This window comes from Osmerus eperlanus, chromosome 13, assembly GCF_963692335.1.
Source record: "Osmerus eperlanus chromosome 13, fOsmEpe2.1, whole genome shotgun sequence".
Classification (NCBI taxonomy): domain Eukaryota; kingdom Metazoa; phylum Chordata; class Actinopteri; order Osmeriformes; family Osmeridae; genus Osmerus; species Osmerus eperlanus.
Genome location: NC_085030.1, coordinates 14377721 through 14399115, shown reverse-complemented (window position 1 = coordinate 14399115; position 21395 = coordinate 14377721). Strand labels below are relative to the sequence as shown.

Here is a 21395-nt window from a genome sequence, read left to right as displayed (position 1 = left end):
TAATAATGTAGGTCAATAGAGACACTATGGAGGCTATTTATCTATCTCCCTTTCCCTCTCTCTCTCTCTCTCTCTCTCTCTCTCTCTCTCTCTCTCTCTCTCTCTCTCTATTTTTCCTTCTCTCTGTCTCCTCTCTATCTCTCTATCTCTCTATCTCTCCTGCTTTTGCTCCCTCTCTCTCCCTCGCTCGCTCCCTCTCTCTCTCAATAACTCTCTTTGTCTCTCTGAGTTCCTCCATTTAAAGTAATCACAAGGTTCTGGGCCTTAAATCAGACCACTTATGGGCAAAAAGGAAAAATCCTCCCCAGTCAAAAAAGAATCTCTTCTCTGTAGAAGGAGAGATGTGCGAGTGAGTGGCAGGCTCCCCAAGGGCCACTAGTCAGACAAAACACACAATGAAACCAAAAGCTGTTCTCTCCATGATTGCTCAATAAGACTTAGAGGGCTGTCTCCTCTCTGAGGGAGAAAACCCTTCGGATCCGCCCTCCCAAGAAGACGTTTTGTCTTCCCTTCTCTTCTTCGGGTCCTTCAATATCTGATTTTCATCTTAATTTCCATGACTTTACCTGATGGCCTCTGGCAGGTTCCTGAGCTATGTTATTACTGTTTTTCAGAGGGCAGTTTGTGCTCATACAAGCAACCTAACAGCTGTTGGATGGATATTTAATTACTAGTGGAAGTAACCATGGTGATGTTGAAAATACTCATGGTCTTTCCTTAGATAGCCAACACAGTGACAACCACATACTGTGTAGTGTCAACAACATAGTAAAAACATCATTATAGCATTTACACAGCCTACTGTAGTGTCGTCAACACAGTAGTAGCAACAACAGATTAGCAACAACATGATAGCAACAACAGACTAGCAATAACATGGTTGCAACAAAATAGTAAGAGCAGCGTGATAGCCACAACAGGGATGTTTTACTTCAGTGTACTAGCGTGGCACATCTTGATCATGATCTACACCACTCCAAGCTTCCTTTGAATAAAATAGTTATGACTTTGTTTATGCAGCCGTGTATTATGTAACACTGTAGTTAAGACGTGTTTGTTGTTCTGTAGAGATATTATTATCGTGTGCCTGGCAGCTGAGATGCGGTTACTCTGCGCTGTGCTTGGTAGCTGAGATGCGGTGAGCTGTGCGCTCACTGTGCCTGGTAAATACAGATGGTTCCTTAACTCTGGTCACCGAAATACTGTTAGAACTTTGCCGTTCTGATCCCTGGTGTTCTGCTATACTTTCTTCACTATTTGTATGTCACTTTGCACAGAAGAGTCATGAATAAATGAATAAAATGTAAATGTAGAGAGTAACCCAGGCTCGTGAATGAGAGGGCAGTGACATGTTCTCCTTCATCAAACAGGAACCAGAAGGCCTCAGAGGTACATTCAAGAGTTCAGAGACGGCAATCAAGCTACAAATACAGTGTGGAAAATCTTCAGAGGATTAAACACAATACTTTGAACCATGAATGACACAGGCATATGGTTGGGGCGAGAGAGAAAAAGTTCAATTTGTGGCATTTGGGGTCCTTGCAGATGGGCCCTGTGGTATTGTGCCTGTCAGAAACATAAGAGCGACACCATTTCAGATGACAGATATTGCCCCAGTGGTCCATCTAGCAGCCAGACCTAGTGAGGAGCACACAGTCCTTCCAGGCATTCATGCATCTGCGACTGCTTCAGCAATAATGGACCCATGGGAAATAATCTCTGCAGTTCCATAACCTTCCCTTCTCTCCCCCTGGCAGCCCTCAACAATTACATCCTCATTCAGATAGAATCCTCACCCCTGCTTTCACACCAACACACGAGGATGATATTAAAGAAGAATCGGGCCGCCCGTTTATGCAACTGTACGTGCGACGCGCTATCTAACCACCAATCTACTCACAATTGTTCAGTGCGTTGAAAAAGAGAGAGGGAGAGGAACAAAGGAGAAGATAGGAGGAAGGAGAGGGAGGGTGGGTGGGAAAGATGGAGGGGTGAGAAAAAGATAGAGAGAGGGAAGAAGGAGAGGGAGAGAGAGAGAGAGGGAAAGGAAGAACAAGAGGGAAAAAGGGAGGGGAGAGAAAAATAGAGGGAGAGTGTGTGTGTGTGTGTCTGTTCTGGATGTGAGTATGGAAACAACCATTAAACCGTATCATTGCCGCAGTTCATCCTTTTCTCCTTTTAGTGTAGCAGAAGAGCTGGGATCGATAAATCCACATTTCTGAATCCACAATAATGTTTCTGGCAGAAATCAATACATTCCCCAGGTCATGACGTCATCATGCAGAGACACAATTGATCCATTAATAAAACACTACGGCTCAATCCATACTGGCAACTGCAACAGGGCCAGCAGCAGTGGGTGTCTGTATTCTCTGCCTGAACAAAAGCTCAGGTGACTTGGAAAAAGGTCAAAGTTGTCAAAGTGCTGTAAGTGTGGAAGATTGTCAGGTGTGGACCCAGCTGTGGATCAGACTATTGCCTTCACGATGACCTGAGCCCGGTAAAGTGGCTTCTTCTTGCTTGGTCCGTGATTTACAGGTCTGTGCTTTCATCCACCACATCTCATCTATCTAGCGGCAAGCATTCACGGAAAGCTGTGGATTATTCACGAGGCCTCCTGGTCTTTGTGAGGAGCGCTGGGCTGCAAGCTGATATATTACAGGGGGCTTTGAAGCACTGGAGGGGGCTGATCATGCACCGTAGTGGGGTTGGGGTGGAGACAGAAGGGGGAGGAAAGGGGGGGGAGGGGGAGAAAAGAGAGAGAGAGTTGGAAAGAGAGAAGGAGAAATAACATTCCTATTGTCCAAGCTACCTAATATAATCATCCACCTACCTTTTTTTTTTCTTCACCTATTGACTCTCTCCTTCCCATTTAAAAACATCCAATTGACCAAGACTCTGTGTTCTACTCTCTATAGTGTCTCCATTGATTTCACTTTCATCCATCTTGGCTTCATTGTGTTACAACATACCCACCTACCCAAGATTGGAAGTAATCTCCATATGTCATCTTGCTCAAAGTGTACAGTATGTTGTGCCTGTGGCACTCTATAAATTGCCATAGTTTTTACAACTTCAATCAGGTTTTAGCATCTTCAGTCATTGTAAATGATTACAAAGAGAATAGTGTGTGGGAGGTCATTTTTACCCTGAACAAATCCACAGCCCACAAAGCCTTCCTTCAGCTGCACGGGAAGTGCCGTTCTGTCCTTTATCAGGAAGAGCACTTCACCTTTCAGATGCTTCCTGGGGATGAAAGAGAGACCCTTCTGTGTTTTTTTTCTTCCTGTAACTTTGAAACACTCTGGCTTAGTTGGAGTTGTGTAATCTTTTATGAATCATTCGATTACATTAAATGTGTCCTTAGATGTGTATTTCTTTTGACGAAGAGAAAGATGGAGTGATAGAGAGAGAGGGGGAGAGGGAAGGAGAGAGAGAGTGATGGAGACAGGGGTAGAAGGAGAAAGAGATACAATTATAGAGAGGGAGAGATAGAGGAAAAGAGAAGGAGAGAGAGATAGAGTGATAGAAAGAGAGGGAGATGAAGAAATGGAACATAATGTCTGTGTGTACGTGTGTTAACATAAACATACAAAATAAACTTCTCAAACTTTTCCACAAATGGTCTTTCAGTCTTCTGACAGTGACCTTGGTGGAAAGGCCAGGACAGCTAGATTCAAGATACCACACACACACACACACAAAGAAGCACACACACACACACGCACACACAAAGAAGCACATACACACACACACACACACACACACACACACACAAAGAAGCACACACACACACACGCACACACAAAGAAGCACATACACACACACGCACACACACACACACACACACAAAGAAGCACATACACACACACGCACACACACACACACACAAACACACACACAAAGAAGCACATACACACACACGCACACACACACACACACACAAAGAAGCACATACACACACACGCACACACACACACACACACACAAAGAAGCACATACACACACACGCACACACACACACACACGCACACACAAAGAAGCACATACACACACACACACACAAAGAAGCACATACACACACACGCACACATACGCACATACAGACAGCAATGGCCTCTCACGTTGTTACAAAATCATTTTTATCAACCCCTTTTTTTCCTTCCTCTCCCGCAGTGGAAAAAAGATTATCGCGCTTGAGAACGACGAGACCCTCAATGGCCTCTCCAGAGATCACAGTTCTATTTTTGATTGTGCTCTCCAGCCCTCCTCCAACCCTCCTCCAGCCCTCCTCCTCCATCCCTCCTCCAGCCCTCCTCCTCCAGCCCTGCTCCAGCCCTCCTCCAGCCCTTCTCCAGCCCTCCAAACCTCCAGCCCTCCTCCAACCCTCCTCCAGCGCTCCTCCAACCCTCCTCCAAACCTCCAAACCTCCTCCAGCCCTCCTCCAACCCTCCTCCAAACCTCCAACCCTCCTCCAGCCCTCCTCCTGGCCTCCTCCTGGCCTCTGCCTACCCCTCACTCTCCCTCTGTCTTCTGGCTGCTGTGGGGCTGTGATATGTGTGATATGAGTAGAACAGAACAGCACTGTTCCAACCATTAGCCACTTCTTCTGGAATGCCTACGCTTTGTCAGAGTACAACATGTGCAGTCAGTGGGGCTCATCTGATAGGGAGCGTGCTTGTTGCATTCCATTCCGTCGTCGTTATAACAGGAACAAAGGATAAAATGACAGCGACACCGCAAGGCAATAAGACGCTTGTTGGCTCGTGGCTTGGTGTTGTCAAGATTTCAAGTTGTTTGCCCCATACAAGTCGAGGTTGATTGGAATACTTAGTTATGCCCCTCTGAACTATTTCTCACAAGTTTAACCACGTCTCGGTGAAGAACCCTGAGCAGCTGTTGTGTGGAGAGATGCAGGGCGACCGTGATGGAGCGCTCACGAGTCCAGGCGCCTCTTCTATCTTGGAGGGAGGAAATTATTAACCCAGACGCCACTCATACTTTACGGACGCTAAGTCCCACCAAAACCTCGTTATTCGCCGCTTATCAAATCTACGTTTCAAGCATCTTTGTTCACGTCAGATGCCGTTGTGGGTCTCTCGCGCTGATGTAATCTCGTGAGGCTGCGTGACAAATCCGGTTGTGACCGACTCGCCGCCGCGATAAACACGTTTGCTGTTGGAGTCCTTTTTCTAAATGTACCTTTTTGTTGCGAGTGAAGTGAGACAGGAAAGGCAGGAGGAGAGAGGGGAATACATGCTGCAAGTCAAGGCCGGATTTGAACCCAGGCCGGGGTTAGGCCTCACCTTACATGGTGCGTGCACTTATCCGGCAAGCTACCGGGGAGCCCTGAAATAAAAATGGGGGGGAGGCTGGGGGTGGAGGCTGGAGGCTGGGGGTGGAGGCTGGAGGCTGGGGGTGGAGGCTGGAGGCTGGGGGGGAGGCTGGGGGTGGAGGCTGGGGGGGAGGCTGGGGGGGGAGGCTGGGGGGGAGGCTGGGGGGGAGGCTGGGGGTGGAGGCTGGGGGGGAGGCTGGGGGGGAGGCTGGGGGTGGAGGCTGGGGGGGAGGCTGGGGGTGGAGGCTGGGGGGGAGGCTGGGGGGGAGGCTGGGGGTGGAGGCTGGGGGGGAGGCTGGGGGGGAGGCTGGGGGGGAGGCTGGGGGTGGAGGCTGGGGGGGAGGCTGGGGGGGAGGCTGGGGGTGGAGGCTGGGGGTGGAGGCTGGGGGGGAGGCTGGGGGTGGAGGCTGGGGGGGAGGCTGGGGGGGAGGCTGGGGGTGGAGGCTGGGGGTGGAGGCTGGGGGGGAGGCTGGGGGTGGAGGCTGGGGGTGGAGGCTGGGGGGGAGGCTGGGGGTGGAGGCTGGGGGTGGAGGCTGGGGGGGAGGCTGGGGGTGGAGGCTGGGGGTGGAGGCTGGTTGGTAGAAGCTGGGGGTGTGGGGAGGAAGGGGCTAGGGGACTGGGGGGGTGCAGGGCTAGGGAGGCTGAGGGGAGGAGGCTGGGGGGGCTGGGTGGCCGGGGGGCCTGTGGAGTGGGTCTGAAGGTTGGGGTAGCTGGGAACTGTGTTTACAACATGGTGTACACAAAAAAACACTCTTACATGGGAACTAGGAAATGTTAAATCACTTCTGACATTTAAGAACATTGATTAAATCCTTTGTTTTTCCATTCAAACGTTTTTTATTTTATACCTTTTAACAGCAGAAAGCTGGTTTTCAGGAAATAATGTATATTTGAATGCTCTACCAATAGAAGTGTGATCTTGATAATGGTTTCAGAATAACTTTGTTCTATGTTTCTCTGAAAAGGGAAACTTTTGAGTTCGGCCTAATCCAGTAATTCTCTTATTGTCTGAGCTGTTCTCCTAACCCATTCATCTCAGGCAGTTTGAGGGAGACTTGATTCTCAGGGTCAAAGATGTCTCTGGTCTGCTGTTAATCTTCATTTTGCTGTGCTCCACCTCTCAATGGTGGCAGATATGGGTCTAAGTGTTGCTGTGACCCACTATCCCATGTATGTTCACACACACACTCACACACACACACACACGTACGTTTACACACATCTACACACACATACATATGCAGGCACACGTGCATGCGCACATATGTACACACACACACTCCCTTTCATTTCCTAATGATGATTTTTTAATCCAATGTTTCTCAAAAACCTGTTGATTGATACATGTATTTTCTAAAGTAGCAAACACATTTCCGATGAACAGCTGGGATTCTGTGAGGAAGTTCTGTAAACACGAATCAAGTTTCTAAATAGCCTTATGCTTCAAATTACAAACTCAACATCAGAATACTTTTGTATTTGTGTACGGTTTCATGAATGTCCTTTAGGTCAGATCATACTGTTTGGGAGATTTCCTGTGAATCTTGGATCAACACTGCCCCCTAGCTAAACTTGTCTCTAGTAGCCAGGATCCGATCAAATGCAGTGTACATTTTGGTCTTTCAGAGCATTTCTCCACAGTCCTCTACAGAATCTTCTTTCTCCACAGTCGAAAGTTGAAATATTGTTGTGTGACGTGAATGTGACAGATGAAAGTCATGAGTCCGATCCGTGCTGTGGACTTGTGGAGATATACGACTGTGTGGGTGTTTTTGGCCGTTACCTTTACCTGTGTTCTTTGCCAGATTACTTCCTTCTGAAGTGCAGTGTCATCTTCATGTTGCATCATCCTTTGCACAGTGAACTTGACACAAACGTCTGTACCCACCGAATCAATGAGGAGTGTAGCACAGTCCACAGACAAAGCACGGTACCATCACACCTTCTCCTACCCCCGACAAGGAAAGGGTCTTCCCCCTTTGTCCTTCTCCCAGAGGAGAAGCTTCAAAGCTTCTGACCCAGCATGGGGTCAGATACAGAGGCCACACGGCCCACAGTATCAGACAAAGGATTTACAAGGAAGAACTTTCTTATGTGGATTTACAAACACATTCTCAAGGACTACATGGCTCATGGACACTATTTCAATGACAGTAGTTGATGTGTTATAATGTGTGTTTTTCCCATTTACTTAGAACGTTGTTTAATTGAGGTTTGATTATAACTTCCCTTCAAGTATAGTTAAGTCAGCCAATCTTGATATCAAAATGATTGTACCATACTAACAAAACCATTTACGAATGTTGTATTGTTATATTCTGAAGTTTGAGCATTCCATAGACAGTTGAAATAACGGAACTCAAAAGGTACAGCTACTTCACACCTAGGCAGATCTCAGGACGACGCCCAGGTGGGGGGAAACTGACCAATGAAAGAGGTCACCTTCACGGGGACCCCCCCCTTGTTCTTTGGAGTATAAAACCCCCAAACGTACAATCACCCTCGCTTGTTCGTAGGATTAAACTGAAGTGCTCGCGACATTTCTAAACTATTCCTCTCAACCTGCAAATTCACTGAGCGCCCGGAACTTTGGCCAAAGATTCCGTTGTTCTATTTTCGTTGGACGATAACGAAACCATTGACTCTACCCTTCTTCAAACCGACAAAAGTAACTACGATTTGCAATATTTCTTACCTGTGACATATTGGCATGTTGTGATTGAATTGTTGATGTTGATTGTATTTTACAAATGAGTTAGCTTAACCCTTGCTAAGTCAGTTGCCCTTGCTCGTCCATTGTTACCACAAAGGCCTACCTGTCCCTCTCTACCCCTCTCTCACTCTCTCTCCCTCCCCCCTTTACACGCGCTCTACACAGCCATTGTGTTGCTCGCCCTCATTTGCATCCAGCCACTGTACTACTCTGACTAACCCATAACTTATCTGGTATTTGTTCATTATAATTACATTCTCCTAAATAAATCATTGTGTATAATATTCGCGTATCACTCACGTTATCTGATCTGCTCTACTTTCATAGAATTCACGACTTAAGATTAGACTGATTATTACGAAGGCTATTATTTAAATATTATTCAATAAGGTTTCCTCTATCCCTTTAACAATAAGAGGTGGTGCCCCCCCCAAGAACTACATACTTTATTATAAATTAAGTATTGCTAATCTTAAACGAGCAAACCCCGCTACAGGAGGAAGTGTAAATAATCATCACATGCTCTGTTGGTTTTGTGGGAGAAATCAAGGACTTGCTTATCGATGAACTAATGCCTAGATGTTTTGTGGGGTATGACTATTCAACACTGACCCACTATGTAATACATTTTCATCAACATAGCATAAGCAATGGATCATGTTGGAAACAGCAGACAATTGTACAAAATCATTTGCAAGAATGTAACAAAGCATTCACAATTTGTTCGAAAGAGTGAGAAATCAATAGATGATGTGGAGGTTGAACAAAAGGTTTTGAGAATTTCAATTGGGATGTGATTCATGTACCAAAGTCACAGAGAAAACTGTATTAATCAATCAAATTCAGTTTACTATTTTTTTACTATAATATATTCCGTATTTGTCCTATTTTACCAATCAATGTTGTGTATTAATGAATTACAGGTATTTGTATCCACAGAACCAAAGTACAGGAAAAGTAAATACTCATCACATGATTTGCGAGAAGCACTATTGGCTTAGTTCAAATATTGACGTGAATGTAACAGATAAAAGTCAGGACTCAATGCAGACTACAGTAGTGTAGACTTGTGGAGATACAGGTATGTAGGCATTTTTGACACAGGGAATTAAATTGTTTAAATACTGTGAATCAGTGAACAACTCTTTAGCTAATGAAAATGTTTGTTTCCTTGTACCACATCCATGTATTAATTTCTGCATCACGCTGCAAATCACACAGAATTCGATGCCATGGAATGTCAGACTGTAATGGTAGTTTTATTCATATCTTTTGTCCTTAGGACATTATGAAGCTCCAGTGGATACTTCTGCTAGGGGCCTGCGCGGTGGTTAGGGCAGCCAATCCACCCCCTCGTTACAACCATTTTGTCCGGATCCACACACAAGCGAGAATGGCAATCCAGGACTGTACTCGCATCATGCGAAGACTGCAGCTGAATGAGCCTGGAACTCAGAACTGCAAATATACGAACACGTTCATCGTTACTAACCCTATCCTCGAACAGGTCGAGGCCGTCTGTAATAATGCTGGAACACGTGACTTTCGAGATAGGGATATATTCACTAGTACTCAACGATTCTCTCTTGTCACCTGTAGGCGCTCTAGTGGCACTCAACACCCCAATTGTGTATACAACGGTATTGCACCAATAAGGAGAATCAGAGTTTCTTGTGAACATGATCTGCAAAACCGTCGCATACTCTGGCCGACACACTATGAAGGTGATGTTGTTTAGCATATTTTTGTCAGCTACAATACTTTAATCAGTTCTACTATTTTTTCATTTCAATAAGGTGGGAATATGCCACTACACAATTTGCCATCAAATGTGATAGAAACTGGCCAGTCCAATTTAAAAGAATTGTGTTACATATGATCCTTTTGTTATTAGTGGCTTCCTTTTACAGTAATGCAATGCCTGATTCCTTGATTTGCTTTCAGTTGTGACAAATACATCTGAAAAGCAGCATGATTTTAATTGTAACTAAATTGTGAAAATGTATTAAATAAATGCTACTGTGTGGGCAGACTGTTAAGTAGTATTGTGTGTATGGTGTTAGTCTTTAAATTACAGTTACAATGACATAAAACATTTATTGAAATTTCTGTTAAAACAGGTTAACTGGCAAACTGTATTTGAGTTATTTGTTTACTGTTTGTTTGAGTGATGCAACTATTTGTTTCCCACTAAATTAATGGGACAGTAAACAAACCTCTATTGAAAACAGTTTGCTCAGCATTCTACCTTGGAAAACTGTTGACCTTTTGCCTTGAACTTGTACCATAAGATCAAATAAATCTCAAATTCTCACAATCTAAATATTTGACTATGGTAACTTCAGGAGAGTCTCGCAAGGATTTAAAAAGATGGCTGCAGAGATCATGCAGACTGAGAGCAGAGCAGATCAGATCAGCGGTTCCTCTCAGCAGAATGGAACTAACTCATTCTACATGTGTTCTGGAAGGCCTGACAGCCTCAGACAGTGGACCTCACACAGACCAGCTGTCATACTCATACTTCACCACCAGGGGGTGCTAATGCAGCTGAAGTCAATTCTTGAACTTTACAGTTTTTTACACTTTGACCAGGGACATAAGTTTGTTTTCAAATGTACATTAAATACAATTTTCTGAATCAAAAATGTGTTTTGACCTTATACCTTCCTGTGACATGTTTGTGAGCGGGCATTTGACCAAGGTAACTTCAGGGCAGTCGTAAGATAAAGGACTTGCTTATCGATGAACTAATGCCTAGATGTTTTGTGGGGTATGACTATTCAACACCGAACCATGTAATACATTTTTATATACGTAGCATAAGTAATTTATAATATTGGAAACAGCTGACAATTGTACAAAATAATTTGCAATAATGTACAAAACATTGACAATTTGTTCAAAACAGTGAGAACATAGGCGGTATAGCTCAGTGGTAGAGCATTTGACTGCAGATCAAGAGGTCCCAGGTTCAAATCCTAGTGCCCCCTGTGCTGTACATTGACAATGGCAGCGTGTTGAGGGAGTCAGATGGCTGAGCGGTGAGGGAGTCGGGCTAGTAATCTGAAGGTTGCCAGTTCGATTCCCAGCCGTGCCAAATGACGTTGCGCCTTGGGCAAGGCACTTCACCCTACTTGCTTTGGGGGGAATGTCCCTGTACTTACTGTAAGTCGCTCTGGGTAAGAGCGTCTGCTAAATGAATATTTTATTTTTTGTGACAAATGACTAGATGATGTGGAGGTTGAACAAAAGGTTTTGAGAATTTCAATTGTGATATGATTCGTGTACCAAAGTGACTGAGAAAACTGTATTACTCAAATTCAGTTTATATTCCGTATTTGTCCTATTGTAGCAATAAAGGTTGTGTATTAATGAATTACAGGTATTTGTATCCACAGAGCCAAAGGACAGGAAAAGTAAATAATCATCACATGATTTGCGAGAAGCACTATTGGCTTAGTTCAAATATTGACGTGAATGTAACAGATGAAAGTCAGGACTCTCCTTAGGTCATCATGAAGCTCCAGTGGATACTCCTGCTGCTGGCCTGCACAGTGGTGAGGGCAGATAATCCACCCAGAGGTTACTACAATTTTGTCAGGAACCACATAACAATGGGAATGGCAACCCAGGACTGTACTCGCGTCATGCGAACACTGGAGCTGAATAACACTTCTTCTGACACACACATTATAGACTGCAAATATGTAAACAATTTCATCATTACTAAAACTAACCTTGTGGAGGCAGTCTGTAATAGAGCTGGAACACCTTCATTTGGAAATATATACAGTAGCATTCAGCCATTCTCTCTTATCACCTGTAGGCGCTCTAATGGCACTCAACACCCCAATTGTGTATACATTTACATTTAGTCATTTAGCAGACGCTCTTATCCAGAGCGACTTACAGTAAGTACAGGGACATTCTCCCCGAGGCAAGTAGGGTGAAGTGCCTTGCCCAAGGACACAACGTCAGTTGGCATGACCGGGAATCGAACTGGCAACCTTCGGATTACTAGCCTGATTCCCTCACCGCTCAGCTACCTGACTCCGCATATATACAGAGGTAGAGCATCAACAAGGAGAATCCAAGTTGGTTGTCAACCTGATCTGCAAAACCACCACATACGTTGGCCGATACACTATGAAGGTGATGTTGTTTAGCCAGACAAAGGGCCATGAAACATTTGCACGATTCAGAAAAGACAAAAAACAAATCTAAAACCGATTCATAACAATTGTGATCAGCAAAACAATATAGGCTAGCTCAAATACTTTTTACACTGTCCGATGTCACGGTAGCCTACTGTATGTGAAAAAAATACATTTTTTTTTCAATATCATATTTTTGTCAGCTACAATACGAATCTTTTATCAGTTCTACTATTTTTATTTAAATAAGGTGGGAATATGCCACTGCCACTACACAATTTGCCATCAAATGTGATAGAAACTGGCCAGTACAATTTAAAAGAATTGTGTTTAATATGATCATTGTGTTATTAGTTGATTCCTTTTTAAATGAATGATTTCTTGTTTTCTTGATTTGCTCTCACTTGTCACAAATGCATCTGACAATTTTAATTGTAACTAAATTGTGAAAATATATTAATATAATAAAATGTATATTATAAAATATATAAATGCTACTGTGTGGCCAGCCTGTTAAGTAGTATTGTGTGTGTAGCCTGGGTGGTAAACCTTAGAATATACAGGTTCTGTTTACTTACTAAAAACATAAGCAGTCACATTAAACTGTATTATATTACATAAATATAAAAGTATTTCATATTTAATCCAGATATCTTTATAAGTTAGTTAAAAATTGTAGTTCATAGCGTTAAAATAGAAATAAATGTTCATCAGTAATAAATAAGATATATAGTTCTAAAACATATTATTCATTGGGTATGTTTGTTTGGTCACCCTAGCTGTCAATCAGGGTTTATATATATATATATATATATATATATATATATATATATATATAAACATATATATATATACACCATGCTCTTATGGTTCTTCCCTTTGGCACTTATTTTGGTTGTTCACAATGTGTGCTTCATGTTTTGGCTACTCGCAATGTTTTGTGGCTATCTCGTTGTTATGATCAGTGACCTATGCACTTTGTAAAGCTCTCTCTTGGAAGTCGCTTTGGATAAAAGTGTCTGCTAAATGAATAAATGTAAATGTAAATATATATATATATATATATATATATATATATATATATATATATATATAAGGGAAGTGATATATGCAACATGTGATATATGCAATATGTGATATATGCAATATGCAACATGAAGAGATAGGTACAGTGAATACTACGGACTAAGTATATAAGTGGATGTAAAGTTAGTAAAAAAGTAGTGCAAATGTTCAGTGGATGGAAGAAGGTGCATAGCCGTCCAGGCCAGGGTGTAGGGGTAAGTACAGTCACTGGAGGAGGGTGTGTGAGGGCGTAACCAGGGGGGCCATCACCGTGGTGCAGAGTTCAGCAGGGTGACGCAGCGAGAAGCTGTTCCTGAACCTGCTGGTCCGGGAACGGAGGGCCCTGTAGCGCCCCCCAGAGGGGAGGAGGGCAAACTGTCTGCGGCTGGGGTGAGAGTTGTCCTTGACGATGCTGCGTGGCCTCCGCAGACATCTTTTGTGCTGGACAGCCCAGTGGCAAACATCTACTATTAACTTTGGGGGGGACAATTATATGACATTTTCTCAAGAGCAATTTCTGAGGGGGACACCAAAATTACTGCTGTAACATAGCACATTAAAAAAGCGCCATTGTGTCCATTATCAGCAAAGCGCTTTCATTGCGTATTATTAATATTATTGAAATTACATAGTTATGTTTACAGTGATTTATTGGGGGGACAAATATTATTTTTCCCAGGATGGGGGGGTCATGTCCCCCCTGTCCCCCCCGCGATTTCCGCTTATGGGACAGCCTCAATGGTGGGGATCGAGGAAGTAGTGATGCGCTGGGCGGTTTTCACCACCCTCTGAAGAGACTTCCGGTCCGCAACAGAGCAACTGCCATGCCACACCAAGATGCAGTTGGTGAGGATGCTCTCGATGGTGCAGCGGTAGACAGAGGAGACAGATGAGCCTTCTTCAGTCTCCTCAGGAGGAAGAGGCGCTGGTGAGCCTTCTTGACCAATGTTGAGGTGTTGAGGGTCCAAGAGAGGTCCTCGGAGATGTGGACACCCAAGAACTTAAAGCTGGCGACACGCTCAACCTCTGTCCCGTTGATACGGATGGGGGTGTGTGTGCCACCTTTGGTTCTCCTGAAGTCCACAATGAGCTCTTTGGTCTTCTTGGTGTTGTTCTGTTGATAGTGGTACGCAAGTGTTATTACACAGTTATTACAATTAATGATATACGTCATTAGGAGGCGCTGATAACAACACAACGATGTGCATTAGAGACGAGAGTCTACAACGGTGGCTCATGTTCACGCTTAAATTCAGTTACTCTTGAGTAAAATAATTTGTTACTAATTCATTACATGTGTACAAGTCTGCTTTACATTACAGTCACACCATTACACTATATGCATCATAATGTCTAAATCGACTACTTTGTATGGTGAGCTTGTAGTGAGACGTCAAAAGTATGTTTGGAGTCTGTTAGCACAAACAGTTTAACTTATATTTCAAAAATAAAAGTTTATAGCCTGTTATCCTATTATAAAATGGCCGCGGGGCAGTTACACGACAGTAAACAAAAGTTGCAAGACAGCCAATGCATCTGCCACGAGACACTTGCATACCACTATCAACAGAACAGTAACTGTCATGTGCCAGTGGAGGCACTGTCACGTACCACTGGCAGCGGTGGTACGTACCATTAGCCACTGTCACGTGCCAGTGGAGGCAATGGCACGTACCACTAGCAACTACAGTAGGCTAACTGTCATGTACCACTGGCAGCAGTGGAACGTACCACTAGCAATAACTGTCATGTGCCAGTAGAGGCGCTGTCACGTACCACTGGCATCGGTGGTACATACCACTAGCAACAGTATAGTACAGTTTCGGTTCTAACCGCTTCTCGATCAACTGCATCTCATGAGTGCCAAGGTAGCTAGCTAGCTGCTGAGCTAACAACACAATGCCAGAAGCATTTCAGTAGTGTTGAATCCTTTTATGGTCTTGCTGTCAGCACCTACCTGGACACAAGATTTAAAAACTTTGGGTTCCGTGACATGGCAAATGTTAAAGCTGTGAAAAAACAACTCATCACTGAAATTCAATCAAAGTAAAATGAGTAAATAGTCACCCTGGCCTCTTTGCTTGTGGCGTTCCTGCAGCTGCCTTGCAGTAAAGCTATAGTTAGCCTAGCTATCCCCCAAGTTAACAGATATGAAACGAATGTTCTGCTACAGGTAGTCACGCGTGTTTTCGTGACGTTAGTGACGTAGTGACGTTAGTAACGTCAGTGACTGTGGCTAGCAAATTAGCCACCGTTAGCTTCACTTTTCGCCACAAAAACTTAACTTCAGCCTAAACCATGCAACGGAACGTAAATAAAAATACAAGCAACTCAATCGCTACCAAGACGAAACTTTTGACACCTAGGTTGTCTATGTAGGCCAAATATTGACAAAGATTTAGGGGGGCAAAAATAAATAATAATAATAAATATATATGTGAGAGAACAAAGGTTGTGCTCTCGCCGAAGGCTTGAGCACACCCAAATATGATAATGATACAAGCAACATAATTAATAGATAGGCATATTTCTCTCCTGGACATGACCAAGGGTTATGTTCTCATGAGCTTGATATAGCAGGGTATAGATCAAACTTTGTTTATTATATTCAGAGAACTCCAAACATTATAAACGTAATCATTATCTTCAATTATTGTTAACTGATCAGTGGATAAGGACAGACCTCTTCAATAGTTACACTGAAGTTGAAAAGCCAATCAGAAACACAGTCACATTTTCACACCCCTCACACTATATTTGGATGAATCACCGTCAGTTTCCTCATAAATGCCACAGCAGTCTCTGGTGTAGCATAATGGTGTCTATCATATTTCAGGCTTTATTTGTGGCCAGTAGTGTATGTAAGTATGATACTCAAATTCAAAAAATATTGTATTATTGTTACATTTATAGATAAATACCTCATTAATACCTGTGTATTGTTGTATTTACTCAGGCCTCGCATGTGATCTGCACTACAATACGATGACTGTTCAGCCAGGAGAGAATGTGACTCTTCAATGTCTCCATCCAAGGGGATTTATTGACAAGAATTCATTCATCTTCTGGTTCAGACATGGTGTAGGACACAGTCCTGAATTCAGAGCGGCATTAAACCACATGGGATCAGATAAAATATCACAGGATGGCTTTAATGACACCCCACGCATCACAGCAAAAGTAGAAGGACAGACTTTTAACCTGCATATTAATCAAACGAAACTGAGTGATACTGCCATGTACGATTGTGTGAAAGTTTATCAGCAGAAAATTGTTAAATTTAACACATCGATTTTGTTGAGGATTGGAGATAAATATAGCATTAAAGGTAAGAAGTAAGGTTATCAGGTTTAAATCTGACATTATTGACTACTAAGTATTTAAATATTACATTATTGACTATTAAGTATTGACTTGTAAAAAATATACATATTTGTTAGATGAAAGATGCTACATGTGAATTGGATCAATTAGTTTGTTCAAGATAGATTGAACCCTGGATAAAAACATCACTTGCAAAAAAAAACACTGTCTTACAAAATTCTTCCCCATTTTCTAGATCTGATTCAAAGTGAAGATGTTCACCAACATATTCCTTTGACCACAGCTGAACCCGGTGGAACTGTAACACTGCAGTGTGTGATATCAGAAGAAGATCAAATGCTATACTGGTACAAGCAATCTCTTGGACATATGCTCCAATGTTTATTGGCTGAATCTCCAAGTAAACAGCATTCAAATGTTTTGGGAGATCATCTGTGTTTCTCTGCAAAAATGGTTAATGGGAATTATGTTCTAAAAATCCCAAATATAACCAATTCAGAAGAGGGAATCTACTTCTGTGGAGCGGGAACGGCATATGGGATTAATTTGAGAAACAGCACCTTTGTGACTGTAAGGGGTATGTCACTGTTCATAAACAATATTAGCAGACTATGTTTTATTTTGATTTTGAGTTCCTGTGTCTCCAGATGAAACAATGCTTTGATTCCACAATGATTGGTGGAAATGATGTAGGCCTACAGATCATTTTGGGAGTATGTTACTTTTACGAAAAAAAGAAAATGTAAAACACTTATGATCTTTCTATCACAATACTTTAATTTGCAGACAAAGCATGTGGTGTGGTGACACAGGATTTTGGAGAGACCTGGATTGTCATATCCCTCTGTTCTGTGTTGGTCATATGTGTCATCATAATCGCCTTCTTAATCTACACAGTTAAGAGGCTGAAATGTGATCGCCGCAACAGTAAGTTACATTTTCTCTTCGTCATTCATATATATCCTAGTACGAAAACCTTTTTCTATTTTCCTTTTTCTACCATTATCTTAAATATATCATTATCACCAAGATTTTTTTTTCCTGATATCTCATGTGTTTTACTATTTACTGTAATCCATCACTAAACAACTAACGTTGAAGAAGAAAAAAAGGAATTTGCTTTTTGTGGAAGAAAGTTACCTCTAGAACACTGTTCCTCTAGAACAGTGTGACTATCAGTTTAGATTTTAGGTTCATACAGTATTAAACAACCAGCTGACTGGTGAAAGAGTTTAACAAACACCTTGACATAAACATTTACCAGTCATGCTAGCAAAATCTTTCTGTGGTATGAAGGTCAGAGGACGGAATGTATAGTGGACACTGCCAATACAGCAGATGTTCATTTTAATACTCAAGTCAAGTCAATTTTATTTATCCCACTAGAGGAAATTTATTTGTAGACAGGTATTAAAACTACTACATAAACAGCATACCTGACACCACACAGAGACAGGCAGACATATGACTGTTACCAGTGCACAATTTAGGTTACAACAAAAAAAAGATAGGCATGAATTATGAGATTAAATCGTATCGAGTATATCTAATGTCTTGTTGTTGTCTGTAAAAGCTAGAGTCATTCAACTGCAAGCATCTGTTGGTGAGACCAGTGACACTCAGAATGAGCAGGTATGTCATTCTTATCAATAATCGTACATTAATCTGTATTTGCTTAAGGAAATTTGAATTTATCAATTCAAACAGTATTTATATCACAAATAACCAATGTATAAGCTGTGCCTAGTGCCCACAACAACTAAAATAACCCACTGGGTGTTAATCACCCCCACTTGTAAATGGTTACTTCCGTAACCTGTTGGTGGCACTGTGATCAAGTTTTATCTTCATATCACCTTGTCCTACTCTATGAACATGATTGTGCTGAGTGTCTAGATTCAGTTCTGAGTCCGTGTTTTTCTCAGAGACAGGATGGTGACGAGATGCTTTACTCACAATTAGAGTTTGCAAAAAGCAAAGCCCTCAACAGGAACAGAAGACTTGAACGCACCAACAAGGAAGATACCATTTACTCTGATGTCAAAGGTCTTGATGTAATTAACAGCCTGTAAGGATTATATTTGAATGTCCTTTTTGATCACTCTTCCTTTTTCAAACTGTAAACCTACCTGCAGTATCATTTAAATAACTTCTGTTATGATACCTGGACTTTTTTCTTTTTTTTTCTGGATTGTTGACGTCTAAGTCATTACAGTATATCAATTTTATATATATTTTTTTACCTTTTTCAGTTTAAATTATATTTGAATAGTAGTGATATGTTAGGCTTTTAATGATAAAAAAAAGTGTGGCATTTTGTATTAATGTGTTCATACGATGTGCAGTATATCTACTGTTGGAATGAGTGATATCTGTACATTTTTGTTTGTAATAAATGTTTAGTGAATCAATTATCTCCACCTTATGTCCAGAACCTGTCATTGAGCATCTCTAATACAATTTATTTCTTATAATAAGTCACATGAAACAAACAGAACTACATACAGAGGCTGACAGGAATGCATGAGGCCATCTTCATAACTGCTTAAACCACTGCCTCTTACTATAACATTAGCTTTTTCACACAAAGAAACCTTAACAGATATGGACTGACCATTTTCAAGTTCAAGTTCTTTAGCTGTTTCATGGTATTGTGGCCTTTTCAAATGAGTTGGAAGCGGGGAAACAGGAAGTACTCTACTTTTTGGTTTCAACCAATCAGATGTGTTTTTAGTTTTTCTTTGTAAAACTTGATCATCTTGACACCAATCTGTACATCTGAACATTGACAGCATCACGAAGAGGCTAGACACTATGTTACCTGTATGGACTGTTATGACTCTTTTAGGCACAGTGTGTAAGTATTATTCCATTGGGGAAAAAAATATTGTTAATATACTGTATTAATTATATTTGACATAACTAAATATTTAATAATTTTTTAAAATTGTGTTTTCCTTTCATTTAGACACTCTGGATCCTGTGACCATGGTTCAACTTCGTGACAGGGTTAGCCTGATGTGTGTTTTCAAATCAAAACAGGAATATGAGTCTAAAATCATACACTGGTACAAGTAAACAATGGGAGGCCTTCCACAAATAATGGTGACGATCCAAAGACACTCAGTGGACACTGACTTTTACCAGGGGTTTAATCCTTTACGTTATGAGGTATCAGAAGGAAGACATCAGCTCACGATCCTGAGGGTGACTGAGGAAGATGAGGGCGTTTATTACTGTGGGGTCGGTGATTATTATAGAACAGAGTTTAGAGGTGTAACATTCCTCTCATTAAAAGGTAGAGTTTAAAGATGAATGCTATCACAATGTTACATGATTTGGCAGTCTTACCCTTTAGATACATTGTCTCATTGATTTGATCGATCTAAAGGTCTGTGGTTTTTACTATCCAGGTACAAGTCTAAATCTGTTGGATTACCAGATAGTGTTGCAGCAGCCAGAGTCTGAGCTAGTCCATCCAGGAGACTCTGTGACTCTGCAGTGTTCAGTCCTCTCTGAGTCCTGTACAGGACAACACAGTGTGTTCTGGTTCAGAGCCGGGGCAGGAGAATCCCATCCAGGACTCCTTTACACCCAAGGAGACAGGAGTGAAGAGTGTGAGAAGAGACCTGAGACTCCCTCTCCTACACGGAGCTGTGTCTACAGCCTCTCCAAGAACAACCTCAGCTCCTCTGATTCTGGGACTTACTACTGTGCAGTGGCCACATGTGGAGAGATACTGTTTGGCAATGGAACAAGACTGGATGTTAAAGGTAATGAATATGAGTCTAGGTGGATGGATGTTTGGTGTAACTCTACATTTGACTACATCAGTGCTGCCTCCCTCTTCTGTTGTTCCCTCCAGAACCAGCAGTGGATCTCATAGTTATCGTCCTGGGGGTGTCTTTAGCTGTGTGTGTTGTGTTGAACATTATCCTCATCTGTACCAGAAAAACACGGACAGTGTGTGAAAATTGTAAAGGTAAAAGTTATCCTGAGATTGAACTGACAATGTACATACAGGGTATCGAACAGTAAAAACTATATTCTTCTAACAATATTTTTGATGAGAGGCCCTGGGAGTTTTTTCTAATGAATGTTACTTTGTCATTGAACAGTGAGTGCTGCCTGTCACGGACATGACAAGACAACTGGACAACAGTCAAGTGGTCAGGTACAGTTGGTGCAGTCATTATTGTAACAATATGCAGGCTTTATCAGGACGCAATTTAAGGTGGTTTTTAATATGATGATTTTAGTTGTTCTAAAAGGTACCTTTCATGTTACAATTACTTTACTGATTTCAGTGTGACGACAATCTCCTTTAGTTCCGTTGTTGAACATTTCATGTTACAGTTACTTATATATTGTGATTCTTCACAGGAAGGTGAAGACTTGAACTATGCTGCTCTGCAGTTCTCTGAGATGAAAGGTAAAAGAGGAAGAAGGAAGAGAGAGACCCCACAGGAGAGTGTGTACTCTGATGTGAGGGGTTCTGACTGGGAGGGAAGTGGTCAACAGAAAATCAGTTTGTAAACATTGTCGAGGTGGCAGTTAACGTTAGCGTTATGTTGTATTTTTAATACTTGTTTTACTTTTTACTTTGTACTCACATCACACTTTTACTCTCTTTACTTCTTAGTTTCAAAATAGTGTTTGTGGTTACCAGACCTTCAGTTTATATTTTGATTATACAACTTTTGTTTATAACTACATATATCATTTAAATACATAATCTAAGGTGTAATCCTTTTCCCAGCCCCAGTCAACTGAATTTGGTTCTGATTCAATCGTCTTGCAAAGG

At 41.9% G+C, this 21395-nt stretch overlaps 1 protein-coding gene and 1 non-coding gene across 2 annotated transcripts; both read left to right on the top strand.

Annotated features, from left to right (window-relative positions):
• The first annotated feature begins 10966 nt into the window (after window positions 1–10966).
• trnac-gca (transfer RNA cysteine (anticodon GCA)) lies at window positions 10967–11038 on the top strand. The gene has a single exon. It is a non-coding gene; the product is annotated as a tRNA-Cys (tRNA).
• Window positions 11039–12223: 1185 nt separating this feature from the next.
• Window positions 12224–21127, top strand: LOC134032895 (uncharacterized). Its single transcript, XM_062476950.1, has 8 exons — window positions 12224–12636; window positions 16443–16595; window positions 16827–17178; window positions 18200–18203; window positions 20034–20364; window positions 20457–20573; window positions 20710–20765; window positions 20975–21127. Exons 1-8 carry the CDS (start codon window positions 12576–12578, stop codon window positions 21125–21127), a joined length of 1227 nt encoding a protein of 408 aa, XP_062332934.1. The 5' UTR covers window positions 12224–12575.
• Window positions 21128–21395: the final 268 nt, after the last annotated feature.